At 43.9% G+C, this 24,605-nt stretch overlaps 2 protein-coding genes across 2 annotated transcripts in view; one reads left to right on the top strand and one right to left on the bottom strand.

Annotated features, from left to right (window-relative positions):
• DYNLL1 (dynein light chain LC8-type 1) overlaps positions 1 to 17,756 on the bottom strand; it is a 32,250-nt gene extending 14,494 nt beyond the window's left edge. The window contains exon 1 of the mRNA XM_025474209.3: positions 17,603 to 17,756. The gene's annotated coding sequence lies outside the window, so the exon portion shown is untranslated. The remainder of the gene's footprint in view (positions 1 to 17,602) is intronic.
• Positions 17,757 to 18,071: 315 nt separating this feature from the next.
• On the top strand, positions 18,072 to 24,521 carry SRSF9 (serine and arginine rich splicing factor 9). Its single transcript, XM_025474203.3, has 4 exons — positions 18,072 to 18,368; positions 20,702 to 20,862; positions 22,355 to 22,527; positions 24,034 to 24,521. Exons 1-4 carry the CDS (start codon positions 18,181 to 18,183, stop codon positions 24,175 to 24,177), a joined length of 666 nt encoding a protein of 221 aa, XP_025329988.1. The 5' UTR covers positions 18,072 to 18,180; the 3' UTR covers positions 24,178 to 24,521.
• Positions 24,522 to 24,605: the final 84 nt, after the last annotated feature.

Here is a 24,605-nt window from a genome sequence, read left to right as displayed (position 1 = left end):
ATTTTAACTTTAAGATGCCTATTAGAAACATTCCAAGTGGAGGTATCAAATAAGTAGTTGGATATATGAGTTCTGGGACGAGGTCCAGGCTAGTGCTATAATCTGGGGAGTCATCAGCTTATAAGTGACATTTAAAGCCATGATACTGGATGAGATCACCATGGAGGGAGGAGTACGTGAAGATGGAAGAGGTAATGCTTATTCAGCTAGCAATTCTCTGAGCTTTTAACATGGGCCAGGCCCTAAGGTAGGTGCAAGGTACAGAGATGTATATCCCTAGCACCTGCCCAAGAGATGCTCCATTACTTATTTAATTTTTCCTGTCTAAGTGCTTTGGCCACTTAGAGGATAGACATTGGGAGTTCCTGCCCTACCTCTTAGTCACTTGTTTTTTGTTTTTGTTTTTTTTTCAGCAGATACCTATTGAGCACCTAGTTGTACAAGGTTCCCATCTAGGCACTAGGGTCATGAAAGGAAGTAAGTGAGATATAGCTCCATTGTAATGATGTTTACATTTTGTATGTGGAGGAGGTGGGGACTGAACAAGATGCATATGATGATGTGATTACAGTTGTGACAAATCCAATGATAGAGAATGTAGGCCAGTATAAGAGCTGTTAATGAGGGCAGTGCCCTAGGCTGGCTTTCCTTGGAAGTCACATTTGGGGAGCAATCTAAAGGAACAGGATCTTGCAGAAGGGGATAGGCAGAAGATTCTCAGGTGAAAGGAATAGCACAAAGTTCTCAAGGCTTGAAGGAGGTTGACAGCTGAAGGAAGGCCAACTTGGCTACAGAGAAGTGATCTAGGGGAGTGGGAGAAATGAAGCTAGAATTGGGTGGGGAGGCAACAGCCAGACCTTCAAGGTCTTGTAAGCCTCGCTAAGATATATGGACTCTGTCCTGAGGCCACCATTGGCCCTGAAAGGCTGTAGGTGGGGGCACACGTGATCAGAGGGTCACTGAGAAGACCAGGGCAGGGGGACCAATGAGGCAGCCAGATCACCACTGAGGAAGTATTTGTTGCTCCTTTGCCTCAGTCTCTTGTTTACTCCATTTTAGACATCAGTTTGCAAAGCTCCAGTTCTCTCCAGGGCAGGGAAGGATGTCCTGTCTCAGAAAAGTAGAATTTGGGATCCCTGGGTGGCGCAGCAGTTTGGCGCCTGCCTTTGGCCCAGGGTGCGATCCTGGAGACCCGGGATCGAATCCCACGTCGGGCTCCCAGTGCGTGGAGCCTGCTTCTCCCTCTGCCTATGTCTCTGCCTCTCTCTCTCTCTCTCTCTGTGACTATCATAGAAAGAAAGAAAGAAAGAAGAATTTTAGGTGCCCCCAAACTTGACATCTGGGGATCTCAAAGCCAGAGCTTAAAGCTGGACATAAAAATCTATTTCTTCTAATCTTCTAGTCTATTTTATGGTGGTGCAAAAGTGATACACATTCAGTTGAAACCAACTTTGAATTTTGATTTTGGATCTTTTCCTGGGCTGGCAATATGTGGTACTATATACTCTTGTGCTGCTGGGCAGTGGCAGCCAGCCACAGCTCACAGTCAGCCATGCAATCGCAAGGGTAAAAATCTGATACATTTACAGCCATTCTGCCTCTCACTTTCAGTACAGTGTTCAATAAATTACATGAGCTAGTCAACACTTTATTATAAAATAGGGTTTGTGTTAGATGATTTTACCAAACGATAAGCTAATGTAAGTGTTCTGAGTACTTTTAAGATAGGCGAGGCCAAGCTATGATTTTCAGTAGGTTAGGCATATTAAATACATTTCTGACTTAGTATATTTTCAACTTATGATGGGTTTAATGGAATCAAACCCATCAAAAGTCAAAGAAGATCTGTATTTCATTAAGCAGAGGTGCCTGGTTGTTCTGGCAGAGCTTCTGTGACTATGACTATTTTCTATAGGCGTTCATATAAATTAGGAATCCTAGATTTACGGCCTTTTACCACCAAGCTATAAAGTACAATAATTAATTAGTGCAGCTAGCTGCACTCAGACTGTTCTCAGTCTCAATGTCACAGCCATCACAGGTGTGAAATATAGAATTTTTAACCAGTTTTCTTTCCATTTTTTGTTAAAAATTATAAAAATAATAAATGGGCAAAGTAAAAGATACAGAAGAACACTAAGAATTAAATTATAACTATTAACTGTATAGAAAGGACCATTGTAACACCATCATTTTTCTATGCATATGTATATGTATCAATATTCATATGATATCTATCACACTGTAATTATTTTTGTTACATGCTTTTACATGTCCTTTTTTTTTTTAATTTATTTATGATAGTCACAGAGAGAGAGAGAGAGAGAGAGAGAGGCAGAGACACAGGCAGAGGGAGAAGCAGGCTCCATGCACCGAGAGCCCGATGTGGGATTCGATCCCGGGTCTCCAGGATCACGCCCTGGGCCAAAGGCAGGCGCTAATCCGCTGCGCCACCCAGGGATCCCTACATGTCCTTAAAAGCCTTCTGCAACATAATTTTTCTTTTTTTAAAGATTTTATTTACTTATTTGAGAGAGAGAGCACACACAAGGGGGGAAGGGGCAGAGGGAGAGGGAGAAGCAGACTCCCCACTGAGCAGGGAGCCAGACACGGTGCTTCACCCCAGGATCCCAGGATCATGACCTGAGCCAAAGGGAAACACTTAACTGACTGAGCCACCCAGGCGCCTCCCACATAATTTTTCAATAGCTTCTTAATAGTCCATCCGTAACTATTTTCCATCCATAACTTTTTGAAACAATCCCTTATCATTGGACACTTGGGTTGTTTCCAATTCTTCAGTATTCTAACAACGTTTTGTTCTGATGAACACCCTTCAAAGTTAAAAATAATCTGTTTTATTCTACTTTCAGAAGTAATAGGTACTCATTGTATAAAAGTCAAACACTGCAGCAATTTAGAATCTGGAAAAGAACGTTCCTGGTAATCTTACAACTCAAAGATAACAACTGTTAAAATTAGATTTTTTAAATGCATAAAACAGTTTTTTTTCTTTCTTTTTACCAAAATGGGATGATTCTGAGTTTTCCATGTCACGACATATAAATTTGCTTCATTCTTTTAATAAGCTTCCTTACATTCCTACCACCACCGCTACCCACCCACGCACATGTATATGCACACAGCCTCCTCTCCAGGTACCAGGCATGAACCATGAGTTCTCCTACCTAAGGCCATCTTCCTTGGCCCTGAGTCCATCTCCTCTCACTTCTGTGATTGCCAGTATGCCAATTCCTGCATCATTAATTTCCCCCATCTACTGGATTATTCCCATTAGCGTACAAACATCTTGCCATGCTCTTCATCTTTAACAAATGCTTTCCTGGGATGCCTGGGTGGCTCAGCGGTTGAACGTCTGCCTTTGGTTCAGGGCGTGGTCCCGGTCTTGGGATCAAGTCCCACATCAGGCTCCCTGGGAGGAGCCTGCCTCTTCCTCTGTCTATGTCTCTGCCTCTCTGTGTCTCTCATGAATAAATAAATAAATAAATAAATAAAATAAATAATAAATAAAAAGCATTTTAAAAAATGCTTTCCTTAACTATACACTGTCCTCCAGCTATCACCCCATTCAGCTTTCCTCCAAAGAGTTGTCTATATGGTTAATGCCCCCCTTATCCGTGGAGGATGTGTCCCAAGATGGCCAATGGATGTCTGAAACCACAGGTAATACAGAATCCTAGATATATACTGGTTTTCCCATACAGAGATACCTATGGTAAAGTTTATGAATCAGGCACAGTATGAGATTAACAACAGTAACTATACTAACAATCAGTAATTAACAATTAATAATTTATGATAGAACAATTATGACTGTAGAACAATTACAGAACTGTTGTAAAAGTCGTGTGAATATGATCTCTCTCTCAAAATATCTTATTGTACTGAACTCCCCCTTCTTGTGATGATATGAGATGAGAAAATGCCTATGTGATGAGATTAAGTGAGGTGAATAGCAGGCATTGTGACATAATATTAGGTTACTATTGACCTTCCGAGGATAGTCAGAAGGAGGATCATCTGCTTCGAGACTGAAGCTGGAACTGGGGAAAGTGAAACTGTTGATAAAGGAGAGGACCACTATCTCAATATCTGTGATTCAGAACTATGAGAAATGAATTTTGGTTGTTTATAAGCCACCCAGTCAGTGGTATTTTGATATAGCAGCCCGAAAGGACAGAGACACAGCCCATTATCCATTGTCTTCTCAATTCAGAGCACCAAAACAGCTTATCAAGGTGACCAATGACTGCTGTGTGCTCAATCCAGTGACTTTCATTGATACGCTTGTCACAATTTGCTTTCTTCCCTTCTGAAACTCATTCTTTGCTGGGGTTCCAGGACACCCAGGACTCTCACAGTTCTCCTATCTCCCTGGGTCCTCCTCCTTAACTTCATCTGCTTGTTCCACCTCTTCTCCTCTATCTCTGAAGAAGGAGTGTCCAGGCCTCACTTTTGGCCACTTCTCATAGTCCCTGTTTTCTGGCTCTAAAAACCATCTCCATTCTCAGGACTCCTGTTTGAGTCTGCTTGGGCTGCTATAACAGAACACCATAGATCAGGTGGTTTGTAAACAACCAAAATTCCTTTCCACAGTTCTGGAGGTCCGAGATCAGGATGCTGACATGGTTGGGTTCTGACAAGTAGCCCCTGCAAAGATTAAGGCAGGGTCCACTTCCTGGTTTATACCTGGCTGTCTTCTCTCTGTGTCCTCACATGACAGAAGGAGCAGGGGAGCTTTCTGAGGTCTCTCTCTCTCTCTTTTTTTTAAGATTTAATTTATTTATTCCTGAGAGACAGAGAGAGAGAGAGAGAGAGAGAGAGAAAGAGAGAGGCACAGACACAGGAAGAGGCAGGCTCCATTCCATGCAGGGAGCCTGACGTGGGACTCTATCCCAGGTCTCCAGGACTACACCCTGGGCTGAAGGCAACGCTAAACCACTGAGCCACCTGGGCTGCCCTCTGAGGTCTCTTTTTTATAAGAGCTCTATTTCTATTCATAAGAGTTCTACTCTTATGGCCTAATACTTCCCCAATACTTTTTAAAGATTTTATTTATTCATGACACACACACACACACACACACACACACATACACACACATACAGAGGGAGGCAGAGACACAGGCAGAGGGAGAAACAGTTTCCATACAGGGAGCCTGACACGGGACTCAATCCCAGGACTCCAGGATCATGCCCTGGGCCAATGGCAGGTGCTAAACTGCTAAGCCACCCAGGTGTCCCCTCAATACTCCCAATCTAACAGACTTGGGGGCAGGCAGATTTCAACATATGAATTTTGGGGGTACATAAACATTAGATCTGCTGGAAAACCCAAATTTGTAGTCAGCCAGAAAACAACTGTGGGTACAATGGGAACTCCATTTGTGGCCCTTGGCTGAAGTAAGGATATCTTGCAGGATTGAGTCCTTAACCTGTAGGGTACTGCACTAACTCTGGGTAGCATCAGAAGAATTGAATTGGGGTGCCTGGGTGGCTCAATCAGGTAAGCATCTGACTTTGGTCAAGTCATGATCTTGGGATCAGGCTCTGCACTCAGCAGGGACCCTGCTTGTCCCTTTCCCTCTCCCTTTGTCTCTCCCTGTACTTGTGCGTGCGCTCTCTCTCTCTCTCAAATAAAGAAATAAAATCTTTATTTTTAAAGAATATTTTATTTATTCATGAGAGACACACAGAGAGAGAGGCAGAGACACAGGCAGAGGGAGAAGCAGGCTCCATGCAGGGAGCCCGATGCAGGACTCAATCCCAGGTCTCCAGGATCATGCCCTGAGCTGAAGGCAGACGCCCAACCTCTGAGCCACCCAGGCGTCCCAAAATCTTTTTTAAAAAAGAATTGAATTGTTGGACAGAGAGTTGGTGTTGGAGAATTGAAAAAAAAAAATGGAGAATTGATAAGGAAAAATGACACTGTCCAAAACGAAAGAGAGAGAGAGAGAGACATCAGAGGAAGTCATTGGTTATTAGCACAGTGCTAGATACAGACTTCAACAGATATAAAAATTATAAGCCACAAATAGAAAAAAGAAAAGAAAAAAAGGTGTGAATAAATGGAAAGTGACATCAAGGTTCTTCTGGGTGGGAAGGCCAAATATAGCAATAATGACAAAATTTTCCACATGTAAATTTATAGGTTTAATACCATTCCAATTAAAATACCAACAAGATGTTGTACAGAAGTTGATAGAAGGATGGCAGATTATGCTTAGACAAATCACAGGGTGCCTAGATGGCTCAGTTGGCTAAGTGTCTGACTCTTTTTTTTTTTTTTTTTTTTTTTTTTAGTGTCTGACTCTTGATTTCAGTTCAGGTCATGATCTCAGGGTTATGAGACTGAGCCCTGGGGAAGGCTGGGTGTGGAGCTTGCTTAAGATTCTCTCTGTCTGGGGTGCCTGGGTGGCTAAGTTGGTTAAGCGTCTGCCTGTGGCTCAGGTCGTGATCCCAGCATCCCAGGATCCAGTCCCACATCAGGCTCCCTGCTCAGTGGGGAGTCTGCTTCTCCTGCTCTCTCTCTGCTCCTCCTCAACCCAGTCTTGTATGCTCTCTTTCAAATAAATAAATAAAATCTTAAAAAAAAAAGATTATCTCTGTCCTGAGGCATCTGAGTGGCTCAGTCGGTTAGGTGTCTGACTCATTACTTTGGCTCAGATTATGATCTCATGGGTCCTGAGATCAGGCCCCTGCCCTGTGTGGGGCTCTGTGCTCAGCAGCGAGTCTCCTTGAAATTCTCTCTCTCCCTCTCCTCCTGCCTCTCCCCCACCCACACTCTCAATAAATAAATAAATAAATAAATAAATAAATAAATAAATAAATAACATCTTTAAGAAAAAAAAGATTCTCTTTCTCCTTCTCCCTCTGACCCCACCCCTCAAAAGACTTTGTAAATCGGCAACACAACTAAGCCTTTCAGAAGTACATATTTGGAGGAAAGTTCTAGACCACGGTCCCACAGTTCTTGCTACCACTGAACACCAACTCACCAAGTCAGGGACCTGAAGGCCATGGAGGGTTTGGCCAAGCAAAAGACTGGGGAGGCAGAAGTGGAGAAATCAATGTTCCAAGAAGTAGCCTCTGCAAAGATGAAATGCAGGCTTTCAGACACAGCAGATCCCAGAGAAGGAGGCTGAGTAGTAGTGGGAGACGAGGAGAAGCTGGGGGAGGCACATGAGGAAGAGCCAAGATAAGGGTGTGGAAACAGGTTTTTCTCCAGGGGGCTGATGCTTTGTCTCTTCTGCTGCTGCTGAGTCCCTAGCATCTAGCCACACAGTAGATGTTCTATAAACATCTCGGAGATCTTTTTTTTTTTTAAAGATTTTATTTATTTCATGAGAGACAGAGAGAAAGAGGCAGAGACATAGGCAAAGGGAGAAGCAGCCTCCCTGCAGGGAGCCCAACGTGGGACTTGATCACAGGACCCCGGGATCACGAGCTGAGCCAAAGACAGACACTCAGCCACTGAGCCACCCACGTGCCCCAGAGATCTTTTCATACCTACATATATGGACTTGGTTTTTGTAATGTCTGCATAGTCTTCAGGCTTCCACATTCCAATCCCTGTGACAGGTCCCACTGGATGGACCTTGAGGTTGCTTCCAGTTAGTATTAGGGAATCATTATTAATAAACATCCTAGCGTTTCAAATACAGGCCCCCTGTGGTCTTTCTTCTCAAGATCCCAGGGATCTCCTGGATTTTTTGATTGGTCCTGTTCTGGGAACTAAACAAGCACCCTTTTGCTAGTCATGGTCCCTTCAGAGACTGTGCAATATAGTCCCCTCAGGCTTTTCCCTCCCCCCAGCCTATGCCCCTTTACAATCATCCTATTCAGGGATATACAATAAACATTTGTATGGTAAAGGCAACTGACACGGATTTCTATGGAGCAGCTGAAATACCCTGACTCAGCCAGCCTCTGTTTTTTTTTTTTTTATATATATAAGGTTTTATTTACTTATTCATGAGAGACACAGAGAGAGAGGCAGAGGGAGAAGCGGGCTCCATGCAGGGAGCCTGATGCAAGACTCGACCCTAAGTCTCCAGGATCACACCCTGGGCAGAAAGCGGCGCTAAACCACTGAGCCACCTGGGCTGCCCCCAGCCTCTGATTTATATTAGGGCTTCCCATGAGTCCCTTGTGATTATAGACGGAGAAAGAACACCCCTCACTCCCAACTCATGGCATTATTGTGCTACTAAGCTTCCCCCAAAACACCAAGCTCTTTTTGGGACCCTCCCAGCTTTCTCTGCACATGCTTTTCCTTCTCCTCTTCTCAGTGCCTGGCTAACTAATACCAGCTGGTTCTTCAGGTCTCAGAAGCTACTCCTTCCAGGAAGCCTTTCCTGAATACCCCACTCCAGCCTGGGTTAAGAGCTACAGAAGCACCCCGTTATTTCTTGTAGCACGTATCCCACACTTTGTTGTAATTCCCTGTTCACAGTTGTCTGTGAACAGTGTGAGGGCACAGTTTGGGTCTTGTTCACTGTTTTGTCCTTGGCGCCTACCACAGAGCCAGGCGGTTTTGTGGCTCAATAAATATCAGTTGAATGAATGCACAAACGTCAAGTGCACGAGGAGTGGGGAAGCCACCAAAGTCCCAGAAGCCACATACACAACCAGAGGCTCTTAAAGCTGGAGACGAAGCATTCCTTAAGGAACAAAAACCTGACTTCTTGTAGGTACCTTCAAGGAGTATGTCATAAGACAAACTGGCAATCCAAGGGAAAGGATAGGATCACAAAAGAAAATAGTCTCCAGCTGCCTAGCTCCAGGGAATGTTTGTCAGTGTGACATTCACAGAAGCCTTGCACATGTGCTGAGGGGGAGAGCCAGCCTCAGCCAGACAGGAGGGAGTTCAGCTACTGTGCATATGTTAGCACTGAGTGATGTGTGGCTTAGAAGCTTCTTGGCTCTGAGTTTCTTTTCTTTCTTCTTTTTTTTTAACAACAACAACAAAAAACTCCAGATATTTCCCAATTTCATATATATATATATATATATATATATATTATCTTTAAGGAACGTTTTTATTTTTGAGGTACTGTTACCAAATTATATTGACTCAGTTCATTAAAAACCATAGTACAGAATTGATTTGAGTCCAAAAGTATTAGGATTCTATTAAATAAATGCTTCTTCTTGCTGTACCCAAAAAAAATCTCATTAGCACCGTCATTAATCATTTCACACCCCTTCAACCCTTTGCTTGTGTCCCTGAGTTACTCTGCCATAAAAGAAGTTTCTGAAGGTATGTGATAAGGTGGAGCATGTTTAAGGAACAGTTCTAGGTTGAGGGTAAGGAATTTGGGGCTGAGAAAGTAAAACTTGTTGAACTTGAGGAGCCCATCTATCATTTTGTGCCTCAGTTCCCCTTTTCTGGAGCTAGAATAGCTCTTTTTTTAAATACTAGTTAATAAAGTCAACAGGTGTTTATTAAGCACTGTTAGAAAACCACAGGCCCAAAATGGTGTCACTGAGATTAAAGCCCCAAGTCAATTAACCAGGACTTAATACTTAACCTAACAGCAGTTTCAACCCCACCCCCCCCAAATGTAATCTTTAACCAGTCAACATGGGAACTCTTGGGTTAACACTAGGAAATTTACTGATAGGCCCCTTCAGTGCCCCTAAGGAGGGTGACTGCCTAAAACAATGAACTCTTTGCTAACCATTTGCTTTTTTTCCATTCCTTCTCTAGCTTTAAAAACCCTTCCTTTTCCATAGCCCTTTGGAACTCTTGTTTACTTGCTAGACTGGATGCTGCCTGATTCATGAATCAATTAATAAAGCCAATTAGGGGGCACCTGGCTGGCTCAGTCAGAGGAGCATGTGACTCTGGACAAGCGTGTGTCATGAGTTCAACCCACAATAGTGTAGAGATTACTAAAAAATAAATAAATAAGCTTTAAAAAATAAGGCCAATTAGATCTTTAAAATTTAAGGTTTTTTTTAAGATTTTATTTTTTTATTCATGAGAGACACACAGAGAGAGGCAGAGACACAGGCAGAGGGAGAAACAGGCTCCTCACAGGGAGCCTGATGTGGAACTTGATCCCTGAACCCAGGATCATGCCCTGAGCCAAAAGCAGACACTCAACGGCTGAGCCACCCAGGTGTTCCATGGTATCTTTTATTATTGTTATTTAACAGCACCTACCATGTGCCAGCATAGCATGGCTGACTGGTTGCAGTGGTTCTTAACCTTTTCTGGGGGGATGCAGATTTACAGATCTTTATGGTAGCCACTAGCCACATTTGGCTATTTATTAACTGGAGTGCCTGGGTGGCTCAGTCAGCTAGCCATCTGACTCTTTTTATTTATTTATTTATTTTTTTATTTATGATAGGCACACAGTGAGAGAGAGAGAGGCAGAGACACAGGCAGAGGGAGAAGCAGGCTCCATGCACCGGGAGCCCGACGTGGGATTCGATCCGGGGTCTCCAGGATCGCGCCCTGGGCCAAAGGCAGGCGCTAAACCGCTGCGCCACCCAGGGATCCCCTAGCCATCTGACTCTTGATTTCATGATTTTGGCTCATGTCATGATCTCACGGGTTGTGAGACTGAGCCCCTTGTCATGGGGCTCCGTGTTCAGCAGAGTCTGAGATTCTCTCTCCCTATCTCCCTCTGCCCCTCCCCCAACTCCTCAGGGGTATATGTGTGTGTGTGTGTGTGTGTGTTCTCTCTCTCTCCCTCTCTCTTGCTAAGGTAAATAAATCTTTATAAAATAATAAGAACTAGTTACAATTAAATACAATGAAAAGTTCAGTATCTCACTTGCACTAGTCATTATTTCAAGAGCTCAATAACCACATGATTCTAATGGCTACTCCACAGAACTCAGATATAGAACATATCCATCATTATACAAAGTTCTATTGGACAGCACTGCATGGATATTCTCCCCGGAATTACAACTTCTCTGTTCAATTTGCAATACTTTTTATCCAAATTTACAAGTTTTACAGTTTTTCAGGGTTGGAGTAGGGGTTGGGTGCGGAGGCAGTCAGTCATTCACTGGTCCCTGAGCCCCAGAATCCAAGAAACAGAAGCCCTGATATGACAAGCTTTTGGAGAATTCCATCTCAGAATATAGCAAGCTGACAAAAATAAAGCAATAAAGCTGCTACAAATCCAGTATGCTCACTGCTTTAATTGTACCTCCTCATGTAAAACCAGGAATCCTACCTATCTGGCCATATTCAAAGAAACATCAGCTTATTAGTCAAAAATAACTGAAAACCAATGTTAAGGATTTTCTGTAATCTCTTAAAGAGACACCAGAGGGGAATAATATTCACAACACACTGCAAATCTTCTTGAATTATCTTTCCTATCTTTTTCCTCTTCTCATCCTCCCACACATGGCACTTGCTTCCTGAAAGCTCTCTGCACTCCCATCCAAACCCCCTCAAACCTAGTCTGCCGCTGCTTCTCCCTTTCCTCCCCTGCACAGCAAAGTTCTCTATTATGTAGCTCTGCAGAATATGTTTTATTTTACTCTGTCACACAAATACAGTGGCAAAGAATAACAAAGAGAAAGCTCTCGGGGTGATGTGACTAGGCACACATTCCGGTGACCCAACCCACAGCTCTCCCTGGCAGCCTGGACCAGTTTCTTTGAGGTGACTCATTTTCCCACCAATGATTTACTCCCCGCATCACTTCCTCTTCTATCCACTGCTCCCAAGGACCAGAGTCTGAGAGAAATTCATGACTGAGCCTGACCCAGAAGAAAACATATTGCTGGGATGCTAGAGGGAACTGATGTCATAGGGAAAGGAAGAAAACCAGATGGTCTGGTTCATAGAATCTTTTATCCCTACTGATAATTGTTTTATTATTACTTTTTATTGGGCACTGCCCTACTCCCTAGCAGGGAGTGAATGGCTTGCTGTGGGAAATACATTAACTCTTAACACTCTGCCAAGGTCAAAGACTTCTTTTCAATCTGAAGAGAAGTCCAACAGTGCCATTCTTATCTTCATATTAGAAGTGATCGATGTTATTCAGCTCCCCTGTATTTTAGGTGAAAACTTAACCCTGTAGGAAGGGCAGTTCTATCCCTTGTATTAGAGAACTCTGATCCTCATCCACCATCATTTGGTCATGCTCCTTGAATTGCTTTTATTTTTATCTTTTATTATTATTTTTAAAGATTTTATTTTTTATTCATGAGAGACACACAGAGAGGCAGAGACACAGGCAGAGGGAGAAGGAGGCTCCACACAGGAAGCCCGATGCAGGACTCGATCCTAGAACTCCAGGATCATGCCCTGAGCTGACAGCAGACGCCCAACCTCTGAGTCACCTAGGCGTCCCATCCTTGAATTGTTTTTAGTGAAGAGGGCACATAGAGCCTAGAACCATCATGTTTCTTATCCTTCCTGTGTTACCCACATGCATCTAAACTCATTGTTGTCCACCCCCTATAGATCACTTCCCTCTGCTTTACTCCCCATCTCAGAATGCTATGACTGCATAACCAGTTCCCTAAGCCAAGAACTTGTAAATCAACCTGGACTCCTCCTCACTCAGCCCCCACAGCCAGTCTATCACCATGTCCTATGATATCGTCTCCTTGGGATAACTCACCTCCTTAGTATCTATCTCTGTCCTCTTACATCAGGCCAGCAGCATTTCTTACTTTAAGGACTGCAGAGGTCTCCCAGTAGGTGTCTCCCTGCATTGGCTCCCATGTTGCTTCCCCATGTAACCTGCTAGTCCATGGGCCATTTGGGGCTATCCCTGTTCTTACCTATACTCACCTTTAGGCTAATCTGACTACAGTGTCATAAGTTCCCAGAAGAGTAAGAATCCAACTACAAAATCACTAATGGAATATGTAGTTTTAAATGAAGGAATCAGGCAGCCCAGGTGGCTCAGCTGTTTAGCGCCACCTTCAGCCAGGGGCCTGATCCTGGAGTCCTGGGATCGAGTGTCCCTGCATGGAGCCTGCTTCTCCCTCTGCCTCTATCTCTATCTCTGTCTCTCATGAATAAATAAATAAAATTTTTAAAAAATTTTAAATGAAGGAATCTATGAAGTCCCAGTGGGAGCTTACACTGCAATTACACAGCAATAGTTCCTACACAGACCCCTTGTCTCTTCTCTCCAAGATTCTGCTCACCTCCACTCCAATTTCATTATGGCAGGTATTGCCACACCTCTCTCTCTCACTCCCTTTCCTTTCCCTACTATCCTGCAGCTGCCCTCTAGTTAAATTAGTTCTTGGTTGCCTCCTCCACATTTCTAATCCTTTCAGCTGCCACTTCCTTCTGAGAAGATCTCATCCCAACATAACTCCTTAAAGCCTTCATGGCTACTCACTGCTCTCAGTAGAGTCCACATTCCCTAACATGTTCTACTAGGCTTTGCAAGCCCCGGCCCCAGCTCCTTCCCCTTCTGCCCCAGACATACTGCAGGGCATTGGGGATCACCCCTGCTCTGCTGTCTCTTCTTTGTGGGCAGTCTGTCATGCTCCCCTTTTTCCCTATGATTAATTCTGACTGGTCTTCCAGGGCTCCACCTAAACATCTCCTGGAAGCCTTCCTTATAATCTTTAAGACTGTGTTAGGTGTTAAAAAAAAAAAAAAAAAAAGACTGTGTTAGGTGATCTTGCAGCAGTTTATCCTTAACCATAGCTGTGCTCTCAATGGCTGTTTGAATAGCACCTTGAGGACAGAATTGCATTACTGCATGACATGGCTTCTTACAGGGCCTAAATTATAGTGTTGTGCTCATGATGCTGAATAACTAGATAAGCAAAAACCCAAAAGCATGTCTGTCTAGATTCTGTGGCCTTAGTAGAGAATGGAACCCATGAGCCTCTAAAGCATTAAGCTATAATTCAGGCCTTGTTTGTGTTCTAACCTGCAAAGGTTAGTACCTGAGTTCACAGGAAAAAAAAACAAAACACATTTGGGGTTTCATGGATGATCATGAATACCTTCTGGCAATTTTGCTGTGTTCCTTTTAATTCTGGAAGGCTGTACTTGCCCTATCCCCACATCAGGACACAACATTTTCTAAGCTAGGCATGAACCCCTCTGGTGATTGCATGCTGTGAGGTTTTGCATAATATAAGCTGAATCATTACTATTTTTTTTTTTTTTTTTTTTTTTAAGATTTTATTTATTTATTCATGATAGTCACACAGAGAGAGACAGAGAGGCAGAGACACAGGCAGAGGGAGAAGCAGGCTCCATGCTGGGAGCCCGATGTGGGATTCGATCCCGGGTCTCCAGGATCGCGCCCCGGGCCAAAGGCAGGCGCCAAACCGCTGCGCCACCCAGGGATCCCGAATCATTACTATTTATAAGCAATCTTCTACCTAGAGTCCTAGTAGACTACTTAGCTGATTCCACTTCTCTCCCTAAGAGACGAAATTGTCTAGCATTGTCCAACTAGCATTTTTTTTGGGGGGGAGGCAATCTTTCCAAGCAACAATCATGTAGGAGTGGTAGGAGTCAGATAGTGGTATTAACACACTTAAACACACCACAAAAATGGAGAGGCATCTGGACTTCTCAATGCCTTTGGGATATGTAAGCTTCTATAAGGCTTTGTACTTAAGACTCAAAATCATATTTGGCCAGGACTCTTTCCTGCTTGACTTCTGGCTAGCAAGGAACAGCTAAAAGCTTTACATAATTCAGAATACAACAGATGGTTCTGTTTTATTTTAGAAATAATTTATTGTGTTTTATTCCAATTATAAAAGTAGTACATGCTAATTACAGACAATTTGATATATACAGAAAAACATAAATAAAAATATAGAAATCATTTCCACAAGAGATATCTCTACAAACATTTGGAAAGTTATTTTCTATGCTTTTTTTGTTACAAGCAATGAATATATGTACATATATACATTATTTTTGAAGAACCTCCAATATGTACGTATGTGTGCATGTATGTGTATTCCCTTGAATAGAACTGGATAATACTACTTAAATTTTTGCTTATTTCCCTTTTTCTTTCCAGAATATAAAAATGGGGATGTCTGGGTGGCTCAGTGGTTGAGCGTCTGCCTTTGGCTCAGGGCATGATCCTGGGGTCCTGGAATTGAGTCCTGCATTCAGCTCCCTGCATGGAGCCTGCTTCTCCCTCTGCCTATGTCTCTGCCTCTCTCTCTCATGAATAAATACATAAATAATTTTTAAAAAATATAAAAATGAAACATAGTTACAATAACTATTTTCAACTTTACAGTAATGTATGAAGCCTAAAGTGAAAGTTTCCACAACTGTATTCTTTACAGGTAACTCTGTCAACCAATTCAATAGATTCCTTGAGAATATATTATTACATGTGTTTAATGTATATATTAAACAACACTTTTTTTTTTTTTTTAAGTAGACTCCATACCCAGCATGGAGCCCAACCCAGACTCGAACTCACAATTGTGAGATCAACACCTGAGCCAAGATCAAGATTTGGCCACTCAACCAACTGAAACCACCCAGGTACCCCTCAAACAACATTCTAAATTCATTTTAATTATAACTAAATTAGCAAGACCTTAATATCCTTCAAAATATTGTTTAAAAATTGTGTAACAAGGGCAGCCCGGGTGGCTCAGCAGTTTAGTGCCGCCTTCAGTCCAGGGTGTGATCCCTGAGACCCAGGATTGAGTCCCATGTCGGGCTCCCTGCATGGAGCCTGCTTCTCCCTCTGCCTGTGTCTCTGCTTCTCTCTCTCTCTTTCTCTGTCTCTACGAAGAAATAAATAAAATCTTTAAAAAAATAAATAAATAAAAATTGTGTAACATTCAACATTATTATGTTGAACCACTCCATTATTATCAGGGGTTCAATTTTTTTTAATTGAACAGAATGCAATGAACATACATAATTTATTGTAAGGATTTATTTCCTGATGATAAAATTCTCCAAGTAAAATTACTGGACCAAGAGGTATATGTGTATTATCACAGCCTGATGTATACCATCAATTAACCTTCCAAAAAGGTTATACACTCAGTAGTTAACACGTGGGTGCCTAATTTGTATTTGTTTTTATTTTATTTTATTTATTTTTTTGTTTGTTTGTTTTTATTTTAAAAGGCTCAGAGGTGGGGAAGCTTGGGTGGCTCAGTGGGTTGAGCCTGAGACTTTTGGTCTCAGCTCAGGTCTTGATCTCAGGATCCTGAGTGCAAGCCCCACCTTGGGCTCCCCCCTGGGCTGGAGTCTACTGTAATAAAAAAGGGCTCAGAGGGGGTATAACTACAAATCAACTACTGTACCTTCAGATTAAATGTTTGGTTTTATTTATTTTAAAATATTTTATTTAGTTATTAATGAGAGACACTGTGAGAGGCAGGACCCCATCCCAGGACCCCGGGATCACAACCTGGACCAAAGGCAGATGTTTAACCACTGAGCCACCAAGCGCCCCTAAATGTTTGGTTTTATTCGCTTGCTATTGATAACATTAATGGAGTTTTTAGTTTTTATAAAGTTTATTTGTGGGGCGCCTGGGTAACTCAGTGGGTTAAGCATCTGCCCTTGGCTCAGGTCATGATCCTGGAGTCCTGGAGTGAGTCCCTGTGCAGTAGGAAGTCTGCTCCTCCCTCTCTCTCTGCCTCTTCCCTGGCTTGTGCTCTCTCCTCTCCCGCTCACTCTCTCAAATAAATAAAATCTTAAAAAAAAAAAAAAAAAGTTTATTTGTTTTAGTAATGACTATGCCAACGAACCGTGGAGCCCAAACTCAGAACCCGGAGATAAAGAGTCACAGTGACTGAGCCAACCAGGCAGCCCTAGGGTTTGTTTTCAACAAGTTTCATACCTGCGCCCTAACATTCATTATATAAATTTTCAGACATAAAAAAGGTTGAAAGAATGGTACACTGGGCAGCCCAAGTGGCTCGGCGGTTTAGCACCGCCTTCAGCCCAGGGTGTGATCCTGGAATCCTGGGATGGAGTCCCACATCGGTCTCCCTGCATGGAGCCTGCTTCTCCCTCTGCCTATGTCTCTGCTCCCCACCCCCCATGAATAAATAAATAAAATCTTAAAAAAAAAAAGAAAAAAAGAATGGTACACTGAACACACTGAACGCACGCACCGTCTAGATTCTACAGTTAACATTCCAGTGTGTTATTTTCCTTTGCTTACCCGCCGTGCATCAGTCCACAGAAGATTCATTTTTAATATGCAAGCTCTTTTTAGACCTCTATTTTTGCGGCGTCCCCTGAACTATGGGAAGTAAGTGTGAAAGAGTGCCATGGTGGGAGTCTACCAGCGCTCCTCAGAGGCTCGGCCCACAGGCTGGGAGCGCGGCTTCGGGCCCCAATCCTGACCCCACCAGGAGACACCAATATTCTCTCACCTGTAATACCGGAATCCCACCATCTCTGGTGAGGATTAAAAGCACAAATAATGGGAGGCCCTCTGTAGCGACAGCTGAGATAACTGAGACTCTTTTTCCCTCTTAGTGTCCCCTGAATGTCAAGCCCAAGTCCCCGAAGCCATCTCAGGCCCCTCACACCCAGCTCTTGTCCATCTCAGGCCCTCAGTTCTGAGCAACGGTAAAATGGGGGCAGGGTCGCCCAGAGGGCTACTGACCTGAGTCTGAGGGCCGAGACAGCCCCACCCAGCCCACCGTCCGGGACTCCTTCAGGCCGCAGCGGGGTCAGCCTGCGGCCCGGGCCTGGCTCCCTCCCTCCGGCGCCCCGCACGCAGAGTGACAGCCCGCGCGGGGTCCTCTCCGCCGCAGCTCGCATCACCTCAGAGAGTGCTCACAAAAGCCTGTGAGGTAGGCAGCGCTACGGAAGCAGAAAACTGAGGCCCAAGAAACTTGAGTCACTTGCCCAAGACCATGAAGCTGGCGAGTGAACTGCTTTCAGGGAATTCCAGGAATCAAGCCCAATACGCCCGACTCCAAGCTCTCCCTTTCTTTGCCCCGGGGCGCGCCAGTACCTACAGGGGGCGCCAGCCTGCGCGCACGCGCAGTCATCGCAGCAGCGTCCCCTTTAAGACGATTCCTTTTTTGCTTCCACCGACCCCTTCGCTTCCGCTCCGCCGTTCCCACAATGCAGTGCGGCTGAGCGTCTCCGAGCCCGCGGGGACGCTGCGGGGGGACCCCGGCTGAGGCGGCGGCGGCGACGTGGGCTGCGGCGGGCCCGCGGCGTCGGGCGGTGCGGATGTCGGGCTGGGCGGACGAACGCGGCGGCGAGGGAGACGGGCGCATCTACGTGGGGAACCTTCCGACCGACGTGCGCGAGAAGGACCTGGAAGACCTGTTCTACAAGTACGGCCGCATCCGCGAGATCGAGCTCAAGAACCGGCACGGCCTCGTGCCCTTCGCCTTCGTGCGCTTCGAGGACCCCCGGTGAGGCCCCGCTCCGCCCGCCCGCGGTCTGAGGCCCCAGGCCCCCGCCTTCCCTCCTCCCCCTCCCCTCGAAGGCCTCCCCTCCCCCCTCCGCGCAGACCCCTCAAGGCGCCCCCGGGTGGAGGATGAGGCCTCCTCACCGCAGGCTCAGGCCGTCCTTTGCTCCGTCGTCACTTCCTCTAGGGTTTTTTTTTTTTTTTTTTTTTTTTTTTTTTTGGGTACTTAAAAACACAAAAGCTGGGCGTTTGGAGGGCCCAGGCCCGCCCAGACCGGCCTAGGGGACGGTACACATGACCATTCTCTCTCAGAGTGGAGAGGCACCCTTCAGGGGAAGCCGCCCCGGGGCCTCGGAACCTTGGGCCCGGAACCAGTTGGGATAGGACTCCGTGAGGAGAAGTGGCCAGTCGCTCTCCCTGCGCACCCCTCCCCCCAGCCAGAACTCGCCGTTAGAGGGTAACAGACTGTGGGGACGTGGTTGCCTTTGGAAGTCGTAAAGGGTCTCTGTGATGGAACAGATCTCCATCCGCGCGCGCCGCACCCCGCAGGGCTACGGCCTCGTCCTTCTGAAAGCACCAGGGATTTGAAAAAGTTTCTAAAATGGTCTGAGGGGGATCTCTGGTTTCACTTCACTCCTCTCATGAGGGAGGCACCGCCAGATGCTTAGGGCCCCAAGCATTTGGAAGCTTCTCGATCCCTAAACTGGCTCAAAGGGGTCTTTGTGATTTTGCAAACTTTGTCCGCCTGATGGCCAGAAAAGGCCTGGGAACTTTAAAAACTGCAGTTGGTCGTTCTTAGAAGCCACCTCATTGGACAGGTTACTCCATTTGGAGTAAATAGAGGGCCCACTCTGTTTTCCAGCGTTGACCCAGGGAATGCTTTACCTAGTCTGCACCGGCAGGCTTCACTACAGGGACTGTCCATAGGGTGTCTTGCCTACCTGGTGTGCTGGTATGGGGCAAGGAGGGCATCTGAGGACAGGGAGGTAGGAAGCACTCTGAGGCTTTGAGGACTCTGACAGAGCTCATTCTTAGTGTCTTGTCATTTGTCTCAGAAACGGAAGTACGCATTTTCACACCTAAACTGGAGAAGGTTGCACCTCTGTAACAGTTTCAGTGTGGCTTTTGAACTGTGTCAAGTATCACTAGCATTTTCAACAACCTATAAAAGAGGTAGTGTTAGCCACATTTTATAAATGAAGAAACTGAGGATTTAGAGTTGCTGTTAAAAGAGAATGCTATGAGGGATCAAGGTAGGATTTGAACCCCCTGTACTGCCCTTTAAAACACAAACTTACTGTATGATACACTACATTTTCATCTCTTCCATAATAGAAAAGCTGTCTTTTGATGTCACTAAATGCCAAATTTCTAGCAAAGCACTGCACACATAGTATCTTATTTAATCCTTACAAATAACCCTGTGAGATAGGCATATTACATTTAAGAGATGTGAAAACTTGATGTATTTACCCAAAGATAGCTACTAGTAAGTAGCTGAAGAGTGATTTGAACTCATAAATCAGTATTCAAAATCTGCTCTTCAACCCTAGTGGTTCTGCCTCTCCTTCACTTCATTATAAATATAGCCAGGATTGCACTGGTTGTAGTCCTCGTTGCTTTTAACTTTGTGACTAGAATCAGATAAGCAATTATGTGCCTGTGACAACTGAATGATGCTTTCATTAGTACATCTTTGGCTTTGCTTGTCCATCCAAGCTCTGAGGCCATTCCTTCTCCAGTCCAATACCTGACAATCAGCTTGGTTCTCCTAGAGCCCTAGGGAAGACTGAAAATAACTTCCTCGAATTATTTACCTCTTTTGACAATACTGTACCTAGAGAGTGGTCTTCACAACTTAGTTTTCCAAATGATGCTGAAAAAGTACCCATGAGAGAGTTCCATATTCCTCACAAAACACAAAGTGTGTATTTCGAGCCTGATTTTTTTTTTTAATGAATTTTCTTTTACAGACTTGGTGGTACTAGGCTTTGCTAAAGAATATTAAAGGATGAATGTGTGGTGAGCATTTTGATTAACTGCTCACAGGGTTAAAGAAATATACTGGTGAAATCAATCACCTGTCAACAATTTTTTTTTCCTGAATTAGTCCTCTTATAAGTCATTTGTTTACACCTTTATTAATCATTTCATACCTAGAAAACCTTGTGTGTGATAGCTATAAAGCTTAATTCTAATATCATGAAAGGTCTTCACACGAAAGCAGTAGTGCATCAAGATTCTATTTTGTTTTTCTCACTCCAGGTTTCCCTTTTATACTTGTTACTCAGGGCTCTTACTGGTCAGTCAGCACTAACTCCAAACTTTTCTTTGCAGAGATGCTGAAGATGCAATTTATGGGAGGAATGGTTATGATTATGGCCAGTGTCGACTTCGTGTGGAGTTCCCCAGGACTTATGGCAGTCGGGGTGGGTGGCCCCGCGGTGGGAGGAATGGGCCTCCTACAAGAAGATCTGATTTCCGAGTTCTTGTTTCAGGTATGTTCCTTTCAAACTGAATGAGCTGATGCATGTAAAATACTCAGCACACAGTCTGGTCTCCAAGAAATTTAGCTGTTACCCTTCAGTACATGGGACATGTGCGGCTTTCCTTTCAATAGCCTGTGCACAGTCTGTGGTCCTGCTATGTTGCCACTGAGGTAGGCATCTTGCAAATGAAATTGCATCAGTCATGCAGCCTTGGTAGAACATAAACTTGCTTCTTATGAAGGAGTTTTCTAGTGTTGAGAGGGAAGATGGTGGCAAAACCCTGTGAGCTAGAATTCTATAGAGATGTTTCCTTTTGGAATATACTCAGTATCAGACTTGCTAGACATTCCAGGAACCAGATTTACTGCCAAGCATTGGATCCTGAAAATGGTCAGATTTAGGTAGTGGCTTTGGAATTATAGAAAAAAAACAAAACAACTTGGAGTTTTAGGGCTTCTATTGCAGAATATAGAATGAAATGTCTAATGTTGACAAGCAGTGAAATGCCAAGCTCAGGTTTATGCATCTTTTCAAAAGATTAATACAATGGTAAAGACCTGGGGCCTTCTGCACATTGCATGGGCATTTTAGGACCATGATGGATTGAAATATATTGAGAAACCTGGCACTTTCTTAGATAGGAATGTCACACAGTTACAGCAGATTCCCTTGGTACTTAACAGTGATCCTCTCAGTATCTGCCTATCTTGTGTCCCTTTGTAATTTTTTAACCCCAGAACTCTATTCCCTCCTTCAGGATGTCATACATATCTTTTTTTCTCTCCATGCTGCTCTGAAATCCTGCTTAGAAAACTATTAGGAAATGGCTGCAGTCCTGAGCTGTGAGCGGTAAACACAGCCTTTGAGAGCAGGAGCACATTTCCCTTTCATGACATCAGGTAGGGTTGTATAATTCCCAACTAGTTGTAGCGTCTGAGTCTTACCTTTTCCCCCATTGTATTGAAGAATGTTGGTGATCTTTTAAAAGGTACTTTGTCTGGTTTGTCAGTCATTCACACCTACAGGAAAACAAACTAGATTTTTGTTGTGTTGTCACCTTCAGCTATGCCTTGGTTCCTTCATTGGATAGTTTCAAAATTCCCATGTTCTGAGAACCTAGTCAAGCAAGAGATAATTGGTACTGATAAATTTCATAATGGAAAACATTATGAAACGTTCTTGGGAATTTGATATTAAATGTGAAGGATAAAGAAAGGCTGTGAATTCTCACAAATGCTACACCTGTAATGGAGTGGACTCTTTGCTCTGTTGCAAGGACTTGGTCTCTGGAAGATTAGCCTAGGACTAGTGTCTTATAATGGTTTACCACACATACTTTAGTACTCTTGTCTGGTTTTATGCCCTTTATGATTTGTGATTTGTGGATCCTCAGGATCTGAAAGTAGTGATGGAAAAGGAACCCTAGGTATTGCTGGCTCTTAACAGGTCAGTTAACATGGCTGAAGGATATGGCCTCTTCTCTTATGTTGTCTATGCCTAGGACTTCCACCATCAGGCAGCTGGCAGGACCTGAAGGATCATATGCGAGAAGCTGGGGACGTCTGTTATGCAGATGTGCAGAAGGATGGAATGGGGATGGTTGAGTATCTCAGAAAAGAAGACATGGAATACGCCCTGCGTAAACTGGATGACACCAAATTCCGCTCTCATGAGGTGGGTTCCCACCTTCTGTTGAGCTTTCACCTAGGCCACTCCATCTGAAGCTGACCTAGCAGAAGTAGTAATAGGCCATGTGTTTACCATTTGATGACCTCACAGTACCATTAAAGATCTATCTTAAATGGACAAAGCCAAGAAATTCATCATGCCTAAACCCTGCAGGGTCATAACAGAGAAGTCTGCAGTTATAGTATTTTTAACCCAGAGAGAATACTGGTGCAGTCTGTCATAATGTGGTGAGCTATTCTGTGATACCATCCCTTTCACAACTGGCTTGATCTGCAATGTACCTCTGTGAACCTAATTATTATGGTTGTCCTTTCTCTGGATCTAGTCTGAGCCCTTCAACCCAACCTCATCATCTCAGCTCTTCCAGATACTGCTGTTGGGCCAAGAGGTCACTTCATTCTTCCTTTCCCAGAGTAATGCAGGATCCTCTTTGCAACATTAGTCACTTTGGCATTTTCTTGTAATCACCTTATCCTCAGGACTTAATTCTTGATGTCTTTCCTTTGGAGAAGGCAGCTGCTGCTTTAGATCTTTCAGTCTGATTCACATGTTACCGAGACTAGCCAGCAGACCGACTGGACATTATTTTTTTCTGGTTATCTCGTCCTAACTTACCATGAGGTCTAGATTCATCTGGGGTCCATTTCCTTTTCTAAGGGTTCATATAATTCCCCGATTTTATGGCTTGGAAAGTGCATGGCTTAACAGTACTTTTGCTCAGACTGAATTTGGAGCAGAAACAAAACAGGATCGGGTCCTGTAAAACTGCAAAGTAGGGCCTCAGTAAGGATAAATACAATTAACTGACTTCACCTAGGGAATTCTGCATCAGACTTCTTTCCTTTTAATATCTTTAGATTCTCTGAGAGTGTTGGCTGAGGGCAAAGGGCCTGAAGAGAGGCCAGCCTGGACATGACTCCTGTGCCACTTAATAATTTCTTAGCTGAGCTATTCTCTGAATGCTGGTTCCTCATTTTGCAAAATAAGAACAATAGCATTGTCTCATAAGACTTGCTGGGAAGCTAACTTAAGATAACTGAGTAACTAACCCAGGTCCTGACACCTGAGAGGTGATGAATACAGGTTAGCTTTTTCCATAGGTAGCCATCCAAAGATGCACATATGCGGTGGCAGGGGATTGCAGTGTATGACCTCTGAGATCCTTTCTAGTTAGTTCTTAGTTTCAGGGGTCAGTGGCAATAATTCAGATATGTTAACAGTAATGGCTAGTATTTGAGCATTTAATACATGTGAAGTTGCTATTATTGGTATCACCCTGGAAGAGATAAGAGCATTGTTTTCCTCATTCTTGAAATAAGCTGGTAAGCATACCTACCTTATAGCATTATTATGAGGGTTTAATGAGAACATGATGCCAAACAGTGAGTGCTCAGTACTTAACTATTATTGTTAGGCAGTCGTGTTAAGTTTTAGTGCGCTTTATTTCTCTGGGTCTTATTTTTTCCTTTACTCTTTTTGCTTGAATTTCAGGGTGAAACTTCCTACATCCGAGTTTATCCAGAGAGAAGCACCAGCTATGGCTACTCACGGTCTCGGTCTGGGTCAAGGGGCCGTGACTCTCCATACCAAAGCAGGGGTTCCCCACACTACTTCTCTCCTTTCAGGCCCTACTGAGACAGGTGATGGGAAATTTTTCTTTATTTTTTAGGTGAACTGAGCTGCTTTGTGCTCAGAATCTACATTCCAGATTGATGATTTAGTGTCCTAGGAAATTTTTTTAATTTTTTTTTTAAGGAAATACATAATTTCTACCAGGGCCATATTGGCAGTGAAGCGTTTTAAACTGCAGAAATTGTGGTTTTGGTTCAGAAATAAGTTGTATATTTTTCACCCTGGATTATGGGAAAAAAAAATCAGTGCTGTGTCTTTGTGGGTTGCTCTACTATGGAGATCAGCAGTTACTGTGACTGAGTCGGCCCATTCTGTTTAGAAATATATTTTAAACGTTTAGTAATTGATATGTGTGGTTGTCCTTGATTAAGTTAATAGATTTCACCAAACAGGCACACTGATTAAAAAGAAAAAAAGTCATTGAGTTGTAG

This window comes from Canis lupus, chromosome 26 (genome assembly GCF_003254725.2).
Source record: "Canis lupus dingo isolate Sandy chromosome 26, ASM325472v2, whole genome shotgun sequence".
NCBI classification, from domain to species: Eukaryota; Metazoa; Chordata; class Mammalia; order Carnivora; family Canidae; genus Canis; species Canis lupus.
Note: the sequence above shows the minus strand (reverse complement) of the source record. Positions and strands in the feature narration are given on the sequence as shown.

Coding starts and splice junctions, on each gene's coding strand:
- SRSF9 (XM_025474203.3), top strand. CDS start 18,181: ATGTCGGGCTGGGCGGACGAACGCGGCGGCGAGGGAGACGGGCGCATC. Junction 18,369..20,701: donor GTGCGCTTCGAGGACCCCCG/GTGAGGCCCCGC, acceptor TTTTCTTTGCAG/AGATGCTGAAGATGCAATTT. Junction 20,863..22,354: donor TTTCCGAGTTCTTGTTTCAG/GTATGTTCCTTT, acceptor GTCTATGCCTAG/GACTTCCACCATCAGGCAGC.